Source organism: Astatotilapia calliptera, chromosome 3, assembly GCF_900246225.1.
Source record: "Astatotilapia calliptera chromosome 3, fAstCal1.2, whole genome shotgun sequence".
NCBI classification, from domain to species: Eukaryota; Metazoa; Chordata; class Actinopteri; order Cichliformes; family Cichlidae; genus Astatotilapia; species Astatotilapia calliptera.
The window spans coordinates 35,918,955-35,933,094 of NC_039304.1; the positions used below are offsets into that span (position 1 = coordinate 35,918,955).

At 39.6% G+C, this 14,140-nt stretch overlaps 1 protein-coding gene across 1 annotated transcript; it reads left to right on the forward strand.

Annotated features, from left to right (window-relative positions):
• The first annotated feature begins 1,186 nt into the window (after positions 1-1,186).
• Positions 1,187-13,657, forward strand: LOC113019412 (uncharacterized). Its single transcript, XM_026163131.1, has 11 exons — positions 1,187-1,311; positions 1,398-1,591; positions 1,736-1,876; positions 2,038-2,176; positions 2,376-2,556; positions 2,772-2,913; positions 3,524-3,667; positions 6,817-6,869; positions 6,965-7,015; positions 7,992-8,062; positions 13,532-13,657. Exons 1-11 carry the CDS (start codon positions 1,192-1,194, stop codon positions 13,640-13,642), a joined length of 1,347 nt encoding a protein of 448 aa, XP_026018916.1. The 5' UTR covers positions 1,187-1,191; the 3' UTR covers positions 13,643-13,657.
• The last annotated feature ends 483 nt before the right edge of the window (positions 13,658-14,140 follow it).

Here is a 14,140-nt window from a genome sequence, read left to right on the forward strand (position 1 = left end):
GGATATGTTGGGCCACGAAGTCTACACCGCCACGTCCTTAAAATTCAGGGAAATGAAGGACGAATTTGAGGGCCGCATTTCGAGCAGCCTTTGAATTGGGACAGCCTTCGTCGCGTCACGGTGACGTAATCGGCCTGAAAATGCGGCCTTTAAGGCTGCAGACCCTGAATTGGGATACAGCCTATGTGTTAATAGACCTCTCTGCATTGCTAGCAGTTAGCATGTTAGCAGGGAGTTTGTCCTTCCCACTATCGCCAAAGTGCTTGCTCATAGGAGGTCATATGATTGTTGGGTTTTTCTCTGAATGTATTATTGTAGGGTCTACCTTTACAATATAAAGTGCTTTGAGGCCACTGTTGTTGTGATTTGGGGCTATATTAATAAAATTGAATTGAATTATTATCAAACAGTACATGTATAAAGCCAGATGGCACAACTGAGTTAAACAGGAGACGTCTTGAAAAAATAAAATCCAACCGTCAAGTTTCTATTTCTAAATTAAGACAATACTATTAATACACAATTACTTCTTGTATGTGGAATGTTGGAGACTTTTTATTAAGTGTGGCATGTTTCACCTCTTAAAGAAAGCATATTAGAATGCATATATTCTTACATGCATCCAAATGTGCAGACAGACATAAACGAAGCATAAATGTTCTGTGATCTGTTGTGCACAGAAATCACTTTTCTGCCTTTGAGTATCATTGAGGCTGCGTACTTTAAGGCTGCAGACCCTGAATTGGGATACAGCCAAAGTGAGTGAGAAAGGTGACTGAAAAGGAAAAACTCAATGCATCATGGGAATCCCCCGGCAGCAAAAGTGATTTCTGTTTCATAAACTGATGAACTATTGCAACTAAAAGATAAAAACAAATATGAAAAAATAGTTTAAGAAAGTTTTGATTTATTCAAAACAACTTCATTGAAAATACGATTTTTTAAATAGTCTGATGTTTGTGTTTCTTAAAGTTGGATAAGACAAGTGCATTCAGTACCCACCACCATCTGATTGTAATCTTCTAATAGGTGTTTGCTCATTCCAGGTAATTTTCATGTTTACAAACTAAATAAACTAATCAAAAAACATCAGACAAAAGGACAGAGAGTGAAAGTGAGGCTGTCTTTGGAAGTACATGTATTCGTGTTCTCAGTGATTTCTACCTTTGTGCAGAGACACACACTTTCATCATGTTGCTCTCTGAGACATCGTTGGTCCTGCTGATGGTTTGCGGCACTCAGGCTTCACATTTTTTAGGCACAGTTATGACCTACTACCCAAAGGACACTTTTGAAAATGGATCTGTCACAGTACGTACATTTTCTATCTAAAATAATTTTCCAGACTTGAAAACTTGAAAATGTTAGGTAAACACTTTGTGGCTGTAACTCTACAGGTGACCGTTCGGTATAAACTGAACTTCCACACAGCTGCCTGCATAAATGATGAAACATGGAATTGCCTCAGTGGTGATTGTGGGACTGGAACCTACACTCTACATGTGGTAAAACAGGAGAGCAGTGGAGACTGGTGTCAGAGAGAGGGAATCATGACTCGACAGGTTCCCAGCAACGCTCTGTTTGAACTTCGGTGAGTGTACAACAGGAAAAAGTCATTTGTAAAAACAATTTTTAATTGTCACTGAAGGGCGACAAAAATGGGTCACTCGTGGTAAACTAATAATTGACTAAAACATGTTATGTTCAGACTTTGAAAACTGAATTTTCTATCAAGGTTGGAGGGTAGTGAATGGATATCCAACGTCAAAAATGACATTTCATCATGGAGAGCTGTGACTCGGGTGGAACTGAGGAACCGGTCCGACACCGGCAAAGCCAACACATCACCTCAGACCACCATCCTACCAGCTGTGGGGTAAGCCCACTTAATGTGCGTCTATGTTTGTATTCTTATATATTTCATATTTTACATTCATCCCTTTCATATTAAAATGTATTTAACAAAGTATTTATCACCCGTTCGTTACATTAAAATGAATACAGCAAATAGAGCTACAATCTTTGTTTCTCTCTCAGAGTTCCTTCAAACTGTCAGAGAGATTTCAGCCTGTTGATGTTTGACCCTGATGGAGACGAAGTTAAATGCAGATATGGAAACTCTGCACTCTCAGAGTGTAACCCCTGCACTCCACCGTCTGTCCTCAGCCTCTCATCGGTGAGCAATGACTGTTACTCTCATGTCAGATGAGACAAGCAAACATTTTGCACAGAAAGTGATTAAATGGTTTTAACTGAGTTACAGTTCAGATCAATTTATTTTGCAAAAGTGAAAGTTTGTCCAAAAAAGTTGTTTTTTCTGCAACAGAAAACATTTTGGTTATTTTGACTTCAAGCCCATTTTCGTCCTCTTGCAGTCGTCTTGTACTCTGTCATTCAGCCCCACCAGCAGCAGTAATGAAGGTTCGTATGTAGTACAGCTGGTGATGGAGGACTTCCCCAGACAGACCATCACTCTGACTCAAACCAACGGGACACAAACAACAATAACTACCAACGATGCCATCAGCAAAATACCGATTCAGTTTGCTTTGAAAGGTACCAATATACGTTTCATTATCTTACAATGAAAGCACTAAAGAGCTGCTGACAATGAACTTAGTGCTCGGCCTGATGTACAGAGATGTTTGACCACCAGTGTCATCAGGACTGATTCTCTGGACCAACAAATATTAATCTGTCCAGCAGATATTTTACTGTGGATCATCTTTGCATCCTGTGAGAATCACCTTAATTTCTCTGTATTCTTCCAGTTGATCCTGCAGTGCCATCCTGCACAGAAGGACTCTTTCTGCCCAAGTTTCTTCCTCCAACACCAGCCAACGGAGCTCAGCTCTACAACAATGTCAGTCAGACTCTGGAAATTCACATCACTGCAGAGGCACTTAACTCCACGTAAGTAAAACACAGTTAAAGACTTTGTCTGAATATATAAAAGTTTAAATATTATATTCAGAGCAGCCTATGGGTAGATATGAAATATAGGCCTCAAAGTCATGAATCTAAGAGAAATGAGTGACATGCAAATTTGACATATGTTTCAGGTTATCAGGTTACATATGTGAGATGATCTTTATTATTACAAATCTCCAGTGCTGATGTACAAGATTACAGTCAGAAGTCAAGTTAGACGACACAGTAAATAAAACAGCCAATGCCACACAGATGTAAGGACATGAATGCAAAAAGATTAGGTAATACAAAAGTAAACCACATGAACATCTAATAAAAGATATAAATATTGAAACACTGATCCAACATTAGTCTTGATTGATTGATGTTTGATGTGCTTCAGTACCCCTAAAAATGGGCTAAAAGCGCCCCTGCTTCCAAGGTTGGTTGGTTTGAGAAATAAAACATGGCCGGATAAAATCTGTGCTTTAGTTGGGAAACAAAAGAAATATGCTCTTTTTGCAGATGTGGAGATTTTGGAAAAAAACAAAAACAAAAACAAAAAAAAAACCCCACACACAAGTTGATGAATTTTTGATTCTGTTTGTTGAAGGGTCTCTGAGCTGCTCTACAGCGGGCCGTACAATTTAATCAGCAGTCCATCAGGACCAGGACAGTTCACCCTGAGATGGACACCATCTGAAAGCGAAGAAGGACAAAGCCTCCCCATCTGTTTTGCTGTCCAGGCAGTTTCTCGGTCAGTCTCATGTTTCATGTAAATGACTCTGTAGAAAGTTGCAGCAGTTGAAATTCCAACACGTTCTCACTCCCAAAGCGTAACATTTTATGCTAGGTGACAAATCGTCAACATATTACGTTTTCGGCTACCCACCACGTTCCTAAATGATGACCTCGGAAAAATGAGGAAATATCAGAACCGTATGGACTCAATCTACACATGTTCGCTCTTTTTCTTCAAATCGCTTAGAAACACACTATTTAACATCATTAAAGTCCTGGTTAATGTCAGGAAAAAGGTTATGGTTAGGGCTAGGGATAAGGTTAGGTTTAGGGCTGGAATACAAGGTTGGAACGTCTGTTACCGCAGGAGCGTCATTGCATTGGATTTCAGCCATAACCCTTTCGCGTTCCTCAGGAACGCCGCGGGACGTGACAAAACATCCGCATGTTACGCCTCGGGAGTAAGAACGGGCTCGAAATTCCTGAAATGAAAAAGTTTCAAAGTAAAATTTTAACTTGTTGCCTTACAAGTTTCCTGTTTTAAGGATTGTTCCATCATTAAAAGGTAGTTAGCTCTCCTTTGAGTCAACAAATATTTTTTTGTCTTTTGAGATTACAATTGCAGAAGGCAAAATGAAAACCAAAAAGCTGATAACAAGAGAGAGAAAAAATGGAAAAGACACTAAGAACCTGGGTAGAGGATCATGATGCTCATTGGGGACTTTAAATCAAAAGAGAAGAAGAGAGAAAAGACTTAAGAAGATTCACTGATGTAGTGAAGGAGGACATCCAAAGGGTTGGTGTGACAGATGAGGATGTTAGAAACAGAGTGAGATGAATGTAAATCTTCTGCTGTAGTAAAAGGTGCAGCTAAAACAAGAAGAATATAACATCTTTCTACTCAATTTTGAGCACTCAAAGCACTTTCTAGTACAAGTCTCATTCACCCTATCACACATACAGACAGACATGTGTTATACAAACATATTGTACCTAAATTACTTTCTATCTAACATTTACATGGATGTGCTGAGTAGGGCTGCTACAAATGATTATTTTGATAGTCGACTAGTCACCGATTATTTTTGCGATTAGTCGACTAATCAGATCATGCATCCATTGGATGTAAAACGTACAGCTTATTGCACCAGCATGCACCTGCTCTTATATAACTATCATTAGCTTACAGCTTTAAGTGTTTAAGGTATGTGCTAACTAAAAATAAAGACAAGATGAAATTTGCAGATTGTTTCGTTGGAGTTTAATAAACTCAGTCGTCTGCTCCTGGCTATCTAAAATATAACAGGACACTGGAGTATATTCTCGAGCATCTCACACTTCTGATAATCAGTTGTCTGCTTGATGTTTATTCAGCTGCGTAAAAATGATAACTTTAATCTCAGCCAAACCGATTTAGCCAGGAACAAATAGAATACTGAAAAAAGCCAAACAATAACATTTTTAAGCTATCTAAGTGACTTATATGTAGGGTTGCCTACCGTCCCTTGAAAAACAGAATCATCCCGTATTTAGAAACAAAAGTACAGTGGTTCTAAATACGGGACGATTCTGTTTTTTAAGGGACGGCTGGCAACCCTACTTATATATCATGTTTAACATGAGTAGCGAAAGACGGCGGTGGGTTTGAAAACGATTTGCCGGGAGTCCGGTGTTCTCACGGCTCTAGTGAGCCTTGAACCCCGGCTAGCTATCGAGGTGGTGGGTAACAGACATCTCCGAAAATGTCTGAGCGCTTTTGAAAATATGTAGTGTCTTCAAAGGAGCTTGCAAAGAAAAGCGTCTGGACTTCTTTAAGTTACTTGAAGACGTTTCACCTCTCATCCGAGAAGCTTCTTCAGTTCTAAGGTCAAATGGAGAGTCCCAGATATAAACCTAGTGAGAGTATCCCCCCACAGAGGGACAAAAGGACCCCCTGATGATCCTCTAATCGCCTGAGCCAAGGTGTGAAACTGGATGTGGGTCCCAATCAGCCAGAGTTTCGGGTGAGTTCATTGTGAAACCTGGCCCCACCTTATCATGCGAAAACCTTATCATTCTCGGATGAGAGGTGAAACATCTTCAAGTAACTTAAAGAAGTTCAGACGCTTTTCTTTGCAAGCTCCTTTGACTACGATGACCTGGATGACTGAGAACCTTCACAGACATATGTGGTGTCTTGATAAACTGAGCAGATATTTGAGGTTTACACAGCTACATTCTCGCCTGAAAATATGTTAAACGTGTATTCTGTGACCCAGAAAGAATAATAAGAGTAATATTAAAACTAACTAGCTGCCGCCATTGTTGGAAACTGAGCTGGGCTGCGCTATGAATTCTGGGACACAGCTTCTTCTTCGGGGTTTAACGGCAGCTGGCATCCTTGTACATGTAGTGCTGCCATCTTCTGTTTCAGTCCGTTATTACTCTTAAATCCTACCACTTATTCCTGCGTCTTTTGGGAGCTTAAAAAATTTCAAATGACGCGTCGACTATTAAATTAGTCATCGACAATTTTGATAGTCGACGTAATCATGACTAGTCAACTAATCGTGGCAGCCCTAGTGCTGAGTCAGTATCATGATACTGTGGCATATGGACAGAAAGAGCTGGGGATTGATCCACCACCAACCTGCTAATTGGTAGATGACCTGCTGTACCACCTGAGCCAACTTACGGGGTTGTCCTAAACTAGTACCTCTAGGAATAACAAGGAGAAAGTTGCTGGATTGTTAAGAAAAAAATGTTATGAAAGCATGCTCAATTAAGATACAAAGTATCAGTGGTTAAGGTACTTCAAATTATCATGGAATCAGACGCCTGTATAATGAAACATTAGACTTTATTATTATTTGCTTTGACATCTTTCAGTCAAGGTATTTCCTAAACAGACTACAAGTCGGATTTTTGTCATATTTATTGTATTTTGATCACATTTAAAACATCAAATCATCAGATTTCTCTTTATTCTCAGATTTCTCTTTACTGTTAAGTGTGTCTGTGTCAACTTTTCTGCTTATACTTGTTTTTGGGTGGTGTAAGCATGATCATTAAGGAGTGTTGGAGAGGTATACTGGTATACTTGAAAAGGAAAGATGATGTGAAACTACAGAAAGAATCATTTTGTACTCTTAATAACAGATCTATTGCACTGACTTATTTCTGCAGTGGGACCAAGTATCACTCAGAGCTTCGATGTGTCACTGTGACCGTTGTAAAAGGTGAGTAGAGTCCGTCATCATTTCAGCCACATTTTAAATCTAATTTACTGGATCAGTGTAACAGAGTTATAAGGTCTAATTCTGACTGTTTACAGGACCAGTAATAACCACAACACCCGAAACGACTACACCCAGTGAACCATCTTGTGAGTATGAATGAAATGACATGATGTTTACACTGTCTCAGTACAAGATATATTACTCTCACTTCATATTATTATGCCAATTTTATATCACTACACAATACTCTCAATTCTTAATTTGTAAAACCAGCAAAATACTTTTGAGGTATATTGAGTGAATTTTGCAGTATTGACTAACTGCATACAAAATCCAAAGTCCAAAATAAAGTCATCAGGTGATAAGATGTGATTTTCACCAGGCCACAAAACCCAATGGTTGCCTTTGCAATCAACAGTGTGAACTAGTGAACAAACTCAGCAAAGCAAGAAATATAGAATGATGATCGAAAATGCCAGCAGGAAGTAAATAGATGATTAAGTAAAGCTAACTAAGCCTTGGTGGACAAACACAGGACCTTAATGTTTCATGTAGGACAACATGGTTGACATGAGTTTTACACCACCATCTTAAAATTCACAGTGCATATTTCTTTTTGCTAACACAAAAAAGAAAAAATGTATTTGGTCTGAATTAAAAAATCATCAACAGACTTGACGTTGCTTGAAAACTTTGAGAACTGAATAGAGTACAGTGATTTCTATTGGATTCTAACATGTCTGTCATGGTCCTGAGTCTGGCGACCCAGTGTTTATGTTTTTATTATTGATGTTCTTTCTTTTAGTTAGTTTTTGGTGATTTCTAGTTCTTTGGTATTGTTTTGTTGCCTCACCTGTGTTACACAGTTCCTGTCTCTTCTCTTTGACCTCTGTTTGTGCATCTCCAGTCAATCGCGTCGTCCCATGTCTCTAAGTTTCTGTGTTTCTGTTTCCATCGTTGCTAGTTTCATGCTCCTCGTTTCCTAGTGCTTCTGTTTCTAGTTTCCAATGTTTACTTCTTAGTTTCCATGTTCAAGTTTTGGTTTGTTATTCGTAAGTTTATTTTGTGGATTTTTTTCCCCAGCATACACAGCCATACATGACAATGTCTTTGTGTTTCTAGATGTTCTCAAATTGAAGATTACCTCTTTGGTGGACTTGTCAAAAGTTGATAGAAATTACTTACTTACACAGGTAAGTATATTTGTATTTATTCAGAAATCCCATCAGAGAGTCAAACAGCTGCACCATATGGACTGTATGGAAACAGCTGATCGACAACAAATTAAGGAAGCATCAAAACCGTTAACCCTTTCGACTATAAACGTGTTTGTTCAAATTTACCCTTTAACCCTTTAACGCCCAGGGTATTGTCTTTGATACATGTGTTTTGAGACTTCTAGATCATCAGCTTGACTTTTTTTATCCTCAAAAAATTATATAAATTGCGTGACACATTTTTAGTGACTAAATTGCAAAAATATGGCATATGTAGCAAACATGATACAAATTAAAACTCGTATATATGCAGATTAAAAATTGATAGATTTTTATATATTTTGTCTAAAGATTCAGCAAACACTCCATTATCAAAAAAATTAAGATGTCTTGCAGTTATTTCATGGCTCAAATTTTAAAGGGCTAATATGTCTTGAAACATGCTCAATCACTCAGGTAAGGAAATCTCAAAGTTGATTCTGTTTATCCGGAACGTTTTCAGTGGAACAAATGTTTCATTACTCGTCAAAGTGACTTCTTCAGGCTCAGCTGACTGCAGGTTTCCCCAACCTTATAAACAAAATATTTGCATGATTAGCACAACTGGATAACAACGGGATATGAGGTCAGTTCTAGAGATAGACCGATCCGATATTACCTATCGGTCCGATACTGACCTAAATTACTGGATCGGATATCGGAGATACATAAAAAATGTAATCCGATCCAAAGTATCACAAAATCGCCTCACAAAACGCGCTACTTGGTGTAACCCAGCTCGGCGCATCGGCGCAGTATGTGTCACGTGATAGAGCGGCTGTTGTCTGCGAGACCTGTCGGTCTGTTGGAGCACTTGGAGCCTCGCTACATGCTTCCTAACTGCGGCATTTCATCTCGGCGAAAACTATCCCAGAGAAGTAAAGCAAGTGTGTAAGTTCCCTGAATGTTTGCACAGTATTTCCACGTTAAGCTTAACAAATGATATTGAGCCTCAGCTGGACTGGCCATTGGAGTTCCATACTGAGGTGAAAGGGAAGCGATTTTTCCCGTAATTCAGTTAGAATAAAAAAAAAAAAATAGGACACAAAGCTGGAGTTATTCTGTCTTTGCTGCGCAGTTGCATCTACTTCTCTCATTCTCTCCCCCTCCCTCTCCTGTTACTTCAAACATGAAACTGATCAATGATCAGCTGATCGGCTTTTCTGCCGCAAGTCCGTCTTTCTTGTTTGTTTATCGCCCACTTTGCGCTAGAAAGAGAAGACCAGCGGATAAACAACAGCAGCACGTTTAAGTGTGATAAGCTGTTGTTAGAATGTATTTAATATTACTTTCTAGAATCAGCTGAGGTTTGCTGGAGCCACAGCTGTAAAAGCTGCTGGTCATGATGTCCGTTTGGATATGTAGTGAGAGTGAAACCTAAAGATAAAACCAGGAGATGTCCTTACTAAATCATCAGAGCTGAACAGGTGTGTTGAAGGGAAGTTATGAACTGTTTCCGAGAGACAAATAACACCGGGCTCCCTTTTTACGTAGCTGACAGCTGGTAACTGTGCAGGGGCGGGTCCTAACAGGGAGAGGGGGGCACAAAGAAATACTCTTCTTTGTTATGTCATTTAAAAACTTTGAATAAATAATTATCTGAATCTTACAACAAAAGTGGTCATCTCATTAAATGTATAGAAATCCATTATTGTATATGGTAAGTAATAAGTCATATATACACCTTAGTAAGCTATAGTACTTTTTCCTTTGGGAAGGTACCATCTGTGAAGTCTGCAATTCTGTTGAAGAAAGATGTTGAATCTATTTAATTATTGTAGAAAAATAATTGATTTCTGTGCATTTGTCTTACACTTGCATTAAATTAAAGTTAAAGTCAATTAAGCATCATGAGGTGGAGGGCGGGGGGTGGTTCCCTAATATTTTTGCTGGGAGTTGGCAACCCTATTAGTTAGGTTGCTTAATATTTCCACTAAGTACTCTTTAAAATACCACAATAGGGGGGATGGTGTAGGTTTAAATTTATTAGATTGATCAGTATTGCTGAACTATAAAATGTTTTGGGTGCAGTGTATTTTTTGCATACAGGTATGACAGGATAGCTTCAGTCTCTTGTTTTTTAAAACTTGATTATGAACTTTTACAAAATGCAGCAAGATATTTATAAAAAAAAGTTTTATTGATTACAAAATATCGGATTCATATTGGTATCAGCAGATATCCAAATTTATGATATCGGAATCGGTATCGGACATTAAAAAGTGGTATCATGCCACCTCTAGTCAGTTCCTTGATCATTAATATGCAAATTGTTGTTACCATTGATCAACAACCACTGATTAATGCTCATTGATCAATGGATACGAGTACCATTCGCAGAGAGTTGGGGAATGGCTGTAATCACAGTATTGTAAGATGCTGTGATTGCATGATGATGTAAGATCTCCTTGTTTCAGAGATTTCCCTTTTCATATAAAAGACCTCCTTGACTCCCCACTCAAACCAGCGTTCTTCCCTGTCCTGTTCACTCATCCAAGTGACCGATAAAGTTACTTGGATGAAACGTTTTTCCCACTAAAAACGCTACTGGCTGAATTGTAAACGAGTCTTTGGATCTGTTTCAGAGCCCATTCAGTCCTTCTAATTTCTAAAATCCTTGTACTGTCCAACTCATTCTCATTCCCAGGGTGCCAAATTCTGACATTTTGACAAAGCTGCTGACTCAGCACACAGGTTGCTATAATACTGCATATAGAGAACAAAAGATCCTGCTTTAAAGATTAAAATAGTGTTGGCCATGTAAGGTATATATATCCAGTTTGGGAACTCTGTGTTTTGAGCTTTGCTTTACTTTCTGTTTTTCGTTTATCTATCAAAAAGAGAAAAGATGGTGGTCTGAGTTAAAACACACCTATTATGACCACTGACACATAATGATAAAGGGAATGAGGGCAGGCTCCTTATTACACTACATGGGCAAAAACACTGGGTCACTAACGCATTAGAAATGCTGATCTGCCAAGAAAACCCATGACATGAAGCTCCAGGTACACAGTTTTTGTGCAGATGTTAATGCAGTCCCTTTAACACTATGCGCTTCAGCATCTGTAGTCTGTAGTCCCAGCCTGCTTCAAAATGGCCACCATCGTCCCTGTACCCAAATCCTCCACCATCTCCTCATTGAACGACTGGCGACCTGTAGCCCTGACCCCCATCGTAAGCAAATGCTTCGAGAAGCTGGTCAGGGACTTCATCTGCTCTGCACTACCCGACTCACTGGACCCTCTACAGTTCGCATACCGCCACAACAGGTCCACTGATGATGCCATAGCCCTGACACTACTGCCCTGTCACACCTGGAGAAGAGAGACACGTATGTGAGAATGCTGTTTGTAGATTACAGCTCAGCATTCAATACCATCGTTCCCTCGAAGCTGGACAGGAAACTGCAGGATCTAGGACTGAGCAGCTCCCTCTGCAGCTGGATCCTTAACTTCCTGTCTGACAGACGCCAAGTGGTCAGACTGGGCAGCATCACCTCATCCCCCATCACACTGAACACTGGTGCTCCACAGGGGTGTGTACTGAGCCCTCTCCTGTACTCACTCTACACCTACGACTGCACAGCCACTAACAACTCCAACATCATTGTGAAGTTTGCGGACGACACTACAGTGGTGGGTCTTATCACCAACGGTGATGAGACGGCTTACAGGGAGGAGGTCAGCGCCCTGACCCACTGGTGTCAAGACAACCATCTCACCCTCAAAGTCGCAAAGACAAAGGAGTTGATAGCGGACTTCCGGAGGTGCAGAGAAGTACACACCCCCATCACCATCAACGGCGCTGCTGTGGAGAGTGAGCAGCTTCCGGTTCCTTGGTGTACATCTGGCTGAGGATCTTACGTGGTTAGTACACACAAACAAAACAGTGAAGAAGGCGCAGCAGCGCCTCTTCTTTCTCAGGAGACTGAAAAGATTCGGCATGAGCCCCTGCATCCTCAGGACCTTCTATCACTGTGCCATTGAGAGCATCCTCACTGGATGCATCACCACCTGGTATGGCAACAGCACCGCCTACAACTGCAAAGCTCTCCAGCGAGTAGTGCGGTGCTCTGAACGGATAATTGGAGGTGAGCTTCCCTCCCTCCAAGACATCTACAGGAAGCGGTGCCTGAGGAAAGCGGGGAGGATCATCAAGGACTCCAGTCACCCCAGCCATAAACTGTTCAGACTGCTTCCATCAGGAAGGAGGTTCTGCAGCATCCGGTCCTGAACCAGCAGACTGAGAGACAGCTTCTTCCATCAGGCCATCAGACTGCTGAACACTTCATAGACACCTCACCTTCACTACTGGAACTTTAACATTATGCACTCCATACTGTACAGTAATGCCACTGTTTTGCACATGTCTCACTCTGTATATTTTTATATATTTTATTTATTGTTTATTCTATGTAATTTGTAAAATATGTGTACACACACACACACACACACACACACACACACACACACACATAGAAAAATATTTAGTATACACATCCAGAAATGCATACACTATTATATATTGTACATATATTTATTAGTTTCAGATGTAGCCATTCTTGTATTTTGCTTGTTTACATTATTGTATTTTGCACAACTCTGTTGCTTGTGAAGCTCGCACACAAGAATTTCACTCACATGTGCTGTACCAATGTACCTGCACATGTGATGTGACAATAAAAGTGATTTGATTTGATTTGATTTGATCTGATAACCCTGCTCTGTACATTTACATGGTCTGCCACTCTATGACTGAGTTGTTATTTCTTCCAATTTAAGTCCAGAAATGCTAACAATTTTTTTATTTGTCATCACTGCATTGTTTTTTTTATCATCCAAAAAAACCAATAAAATAATTAACTTCTTTTTAGACTGACAGAAACCAGAGTTGCTGTCACAGCGGGGGTACGCCGGTCTGTTTGTTTTTAAGACTCAGAAGCAGACGCAGAGAGGAGTTTGTGGGAGTTAACAAAAGGCGAGCCTTTATTTGGCTGTAAGCAGTAGCATAACACGAAACTAAGAAAACAACGAAGACTGTGAACACTGTGTAAACTGAAAGAATATGAAACTCAGTGAAATAACCATGAAGAAAATAAGAAACACAGTGTAAACACGACATTTTCACTGATCCGGCCCGCATTAGATGAAAGTGAATGTGATGTAAAGTGAATTTGACGCCCCTGGTCTACAGTACCCCACTGGGAGAAATGACTGTATGGGGTCATATCTTAAACTGTTCACACATGATAGACATGCAAAACCACACAGGCACACCCTTCATCATAAAAACTGTTTATGCGAGCACAGTTTCTTAAAACCTTTGCTGCTTCTTTCTAAAGAACCCTCACATGTATAATAAAAATCAGTGAGAATATCTGTCTTCATTTTTCCCTCTCTGTAGATCAAAAATGTGCTGATATCCAACGGACTGCCCCAAGACATGATCATACGACTCATGAGCAGCAAACCACAGATTGGTGCAATTGCAGCGCCCTCTACTGGCACAACATGAACATCTACTGAACACGTCATAGACACCTGAGCTTCACTACTGGAACTTCAACATTATGCACTCCATACTGTACAGTAATGCCACTGTTTTGCACATGTCTCAACTCTGTATATTTTTATATATTTTATTTTATTGTTTACTATTTAATTTGTAAAATATGTGTACACACACACACACACACACACACATAGAAAAATATTTAGTATACACATCCAGAAATGCATATACTATTATATATTGTACATATATTTATTAGTTTCAGATGTAGCCATTCTTGTATTTTGCTTGTTTACGTTATTGTATTTTGCACAACTCTGTTGCTTGTGAAGCTCGAACACAAGAATTTCACTCACATGTGCTGTACCAATGTACCTGCACATGTGATGTGACAATAAAAGTGATTTGATTTGATTTTCATTGCAGTGGAAAGAATAGAAAATAATTCCTTTTCCTTAAAACAGGAATGACATTTTTAATGGTGTTGATAGCAGACCTGTT

What these genes read in the sequence shown, in the direction of transcription:
- LOC113019412 (XM_026163131.1), top strand. Translation starts at nt 1,192, where the DNA reads ATGTTGCTCTCTGAGACATCGTTGGTCCTGCTGATGGTTTGCGGCACT. An exon ending in GCAGAGGCACTTAACTCCAC is followed by an intron (nt 2,914 to 3,523) that starts GTAAGTAAAACA and finishes TGTTTGTTGAAG; the next exon opens with GGTCTCTGAGCTGCTCTACA. An exon ending in TACACCCAGTGAACCATCTT is followed by an intron (nt 7,016 to 7,991) that starts GTGAGTATGAAT and finishes TTGTGTTTCTAG; the next exon opens with ATGTTCTCAAATTGAAGATT.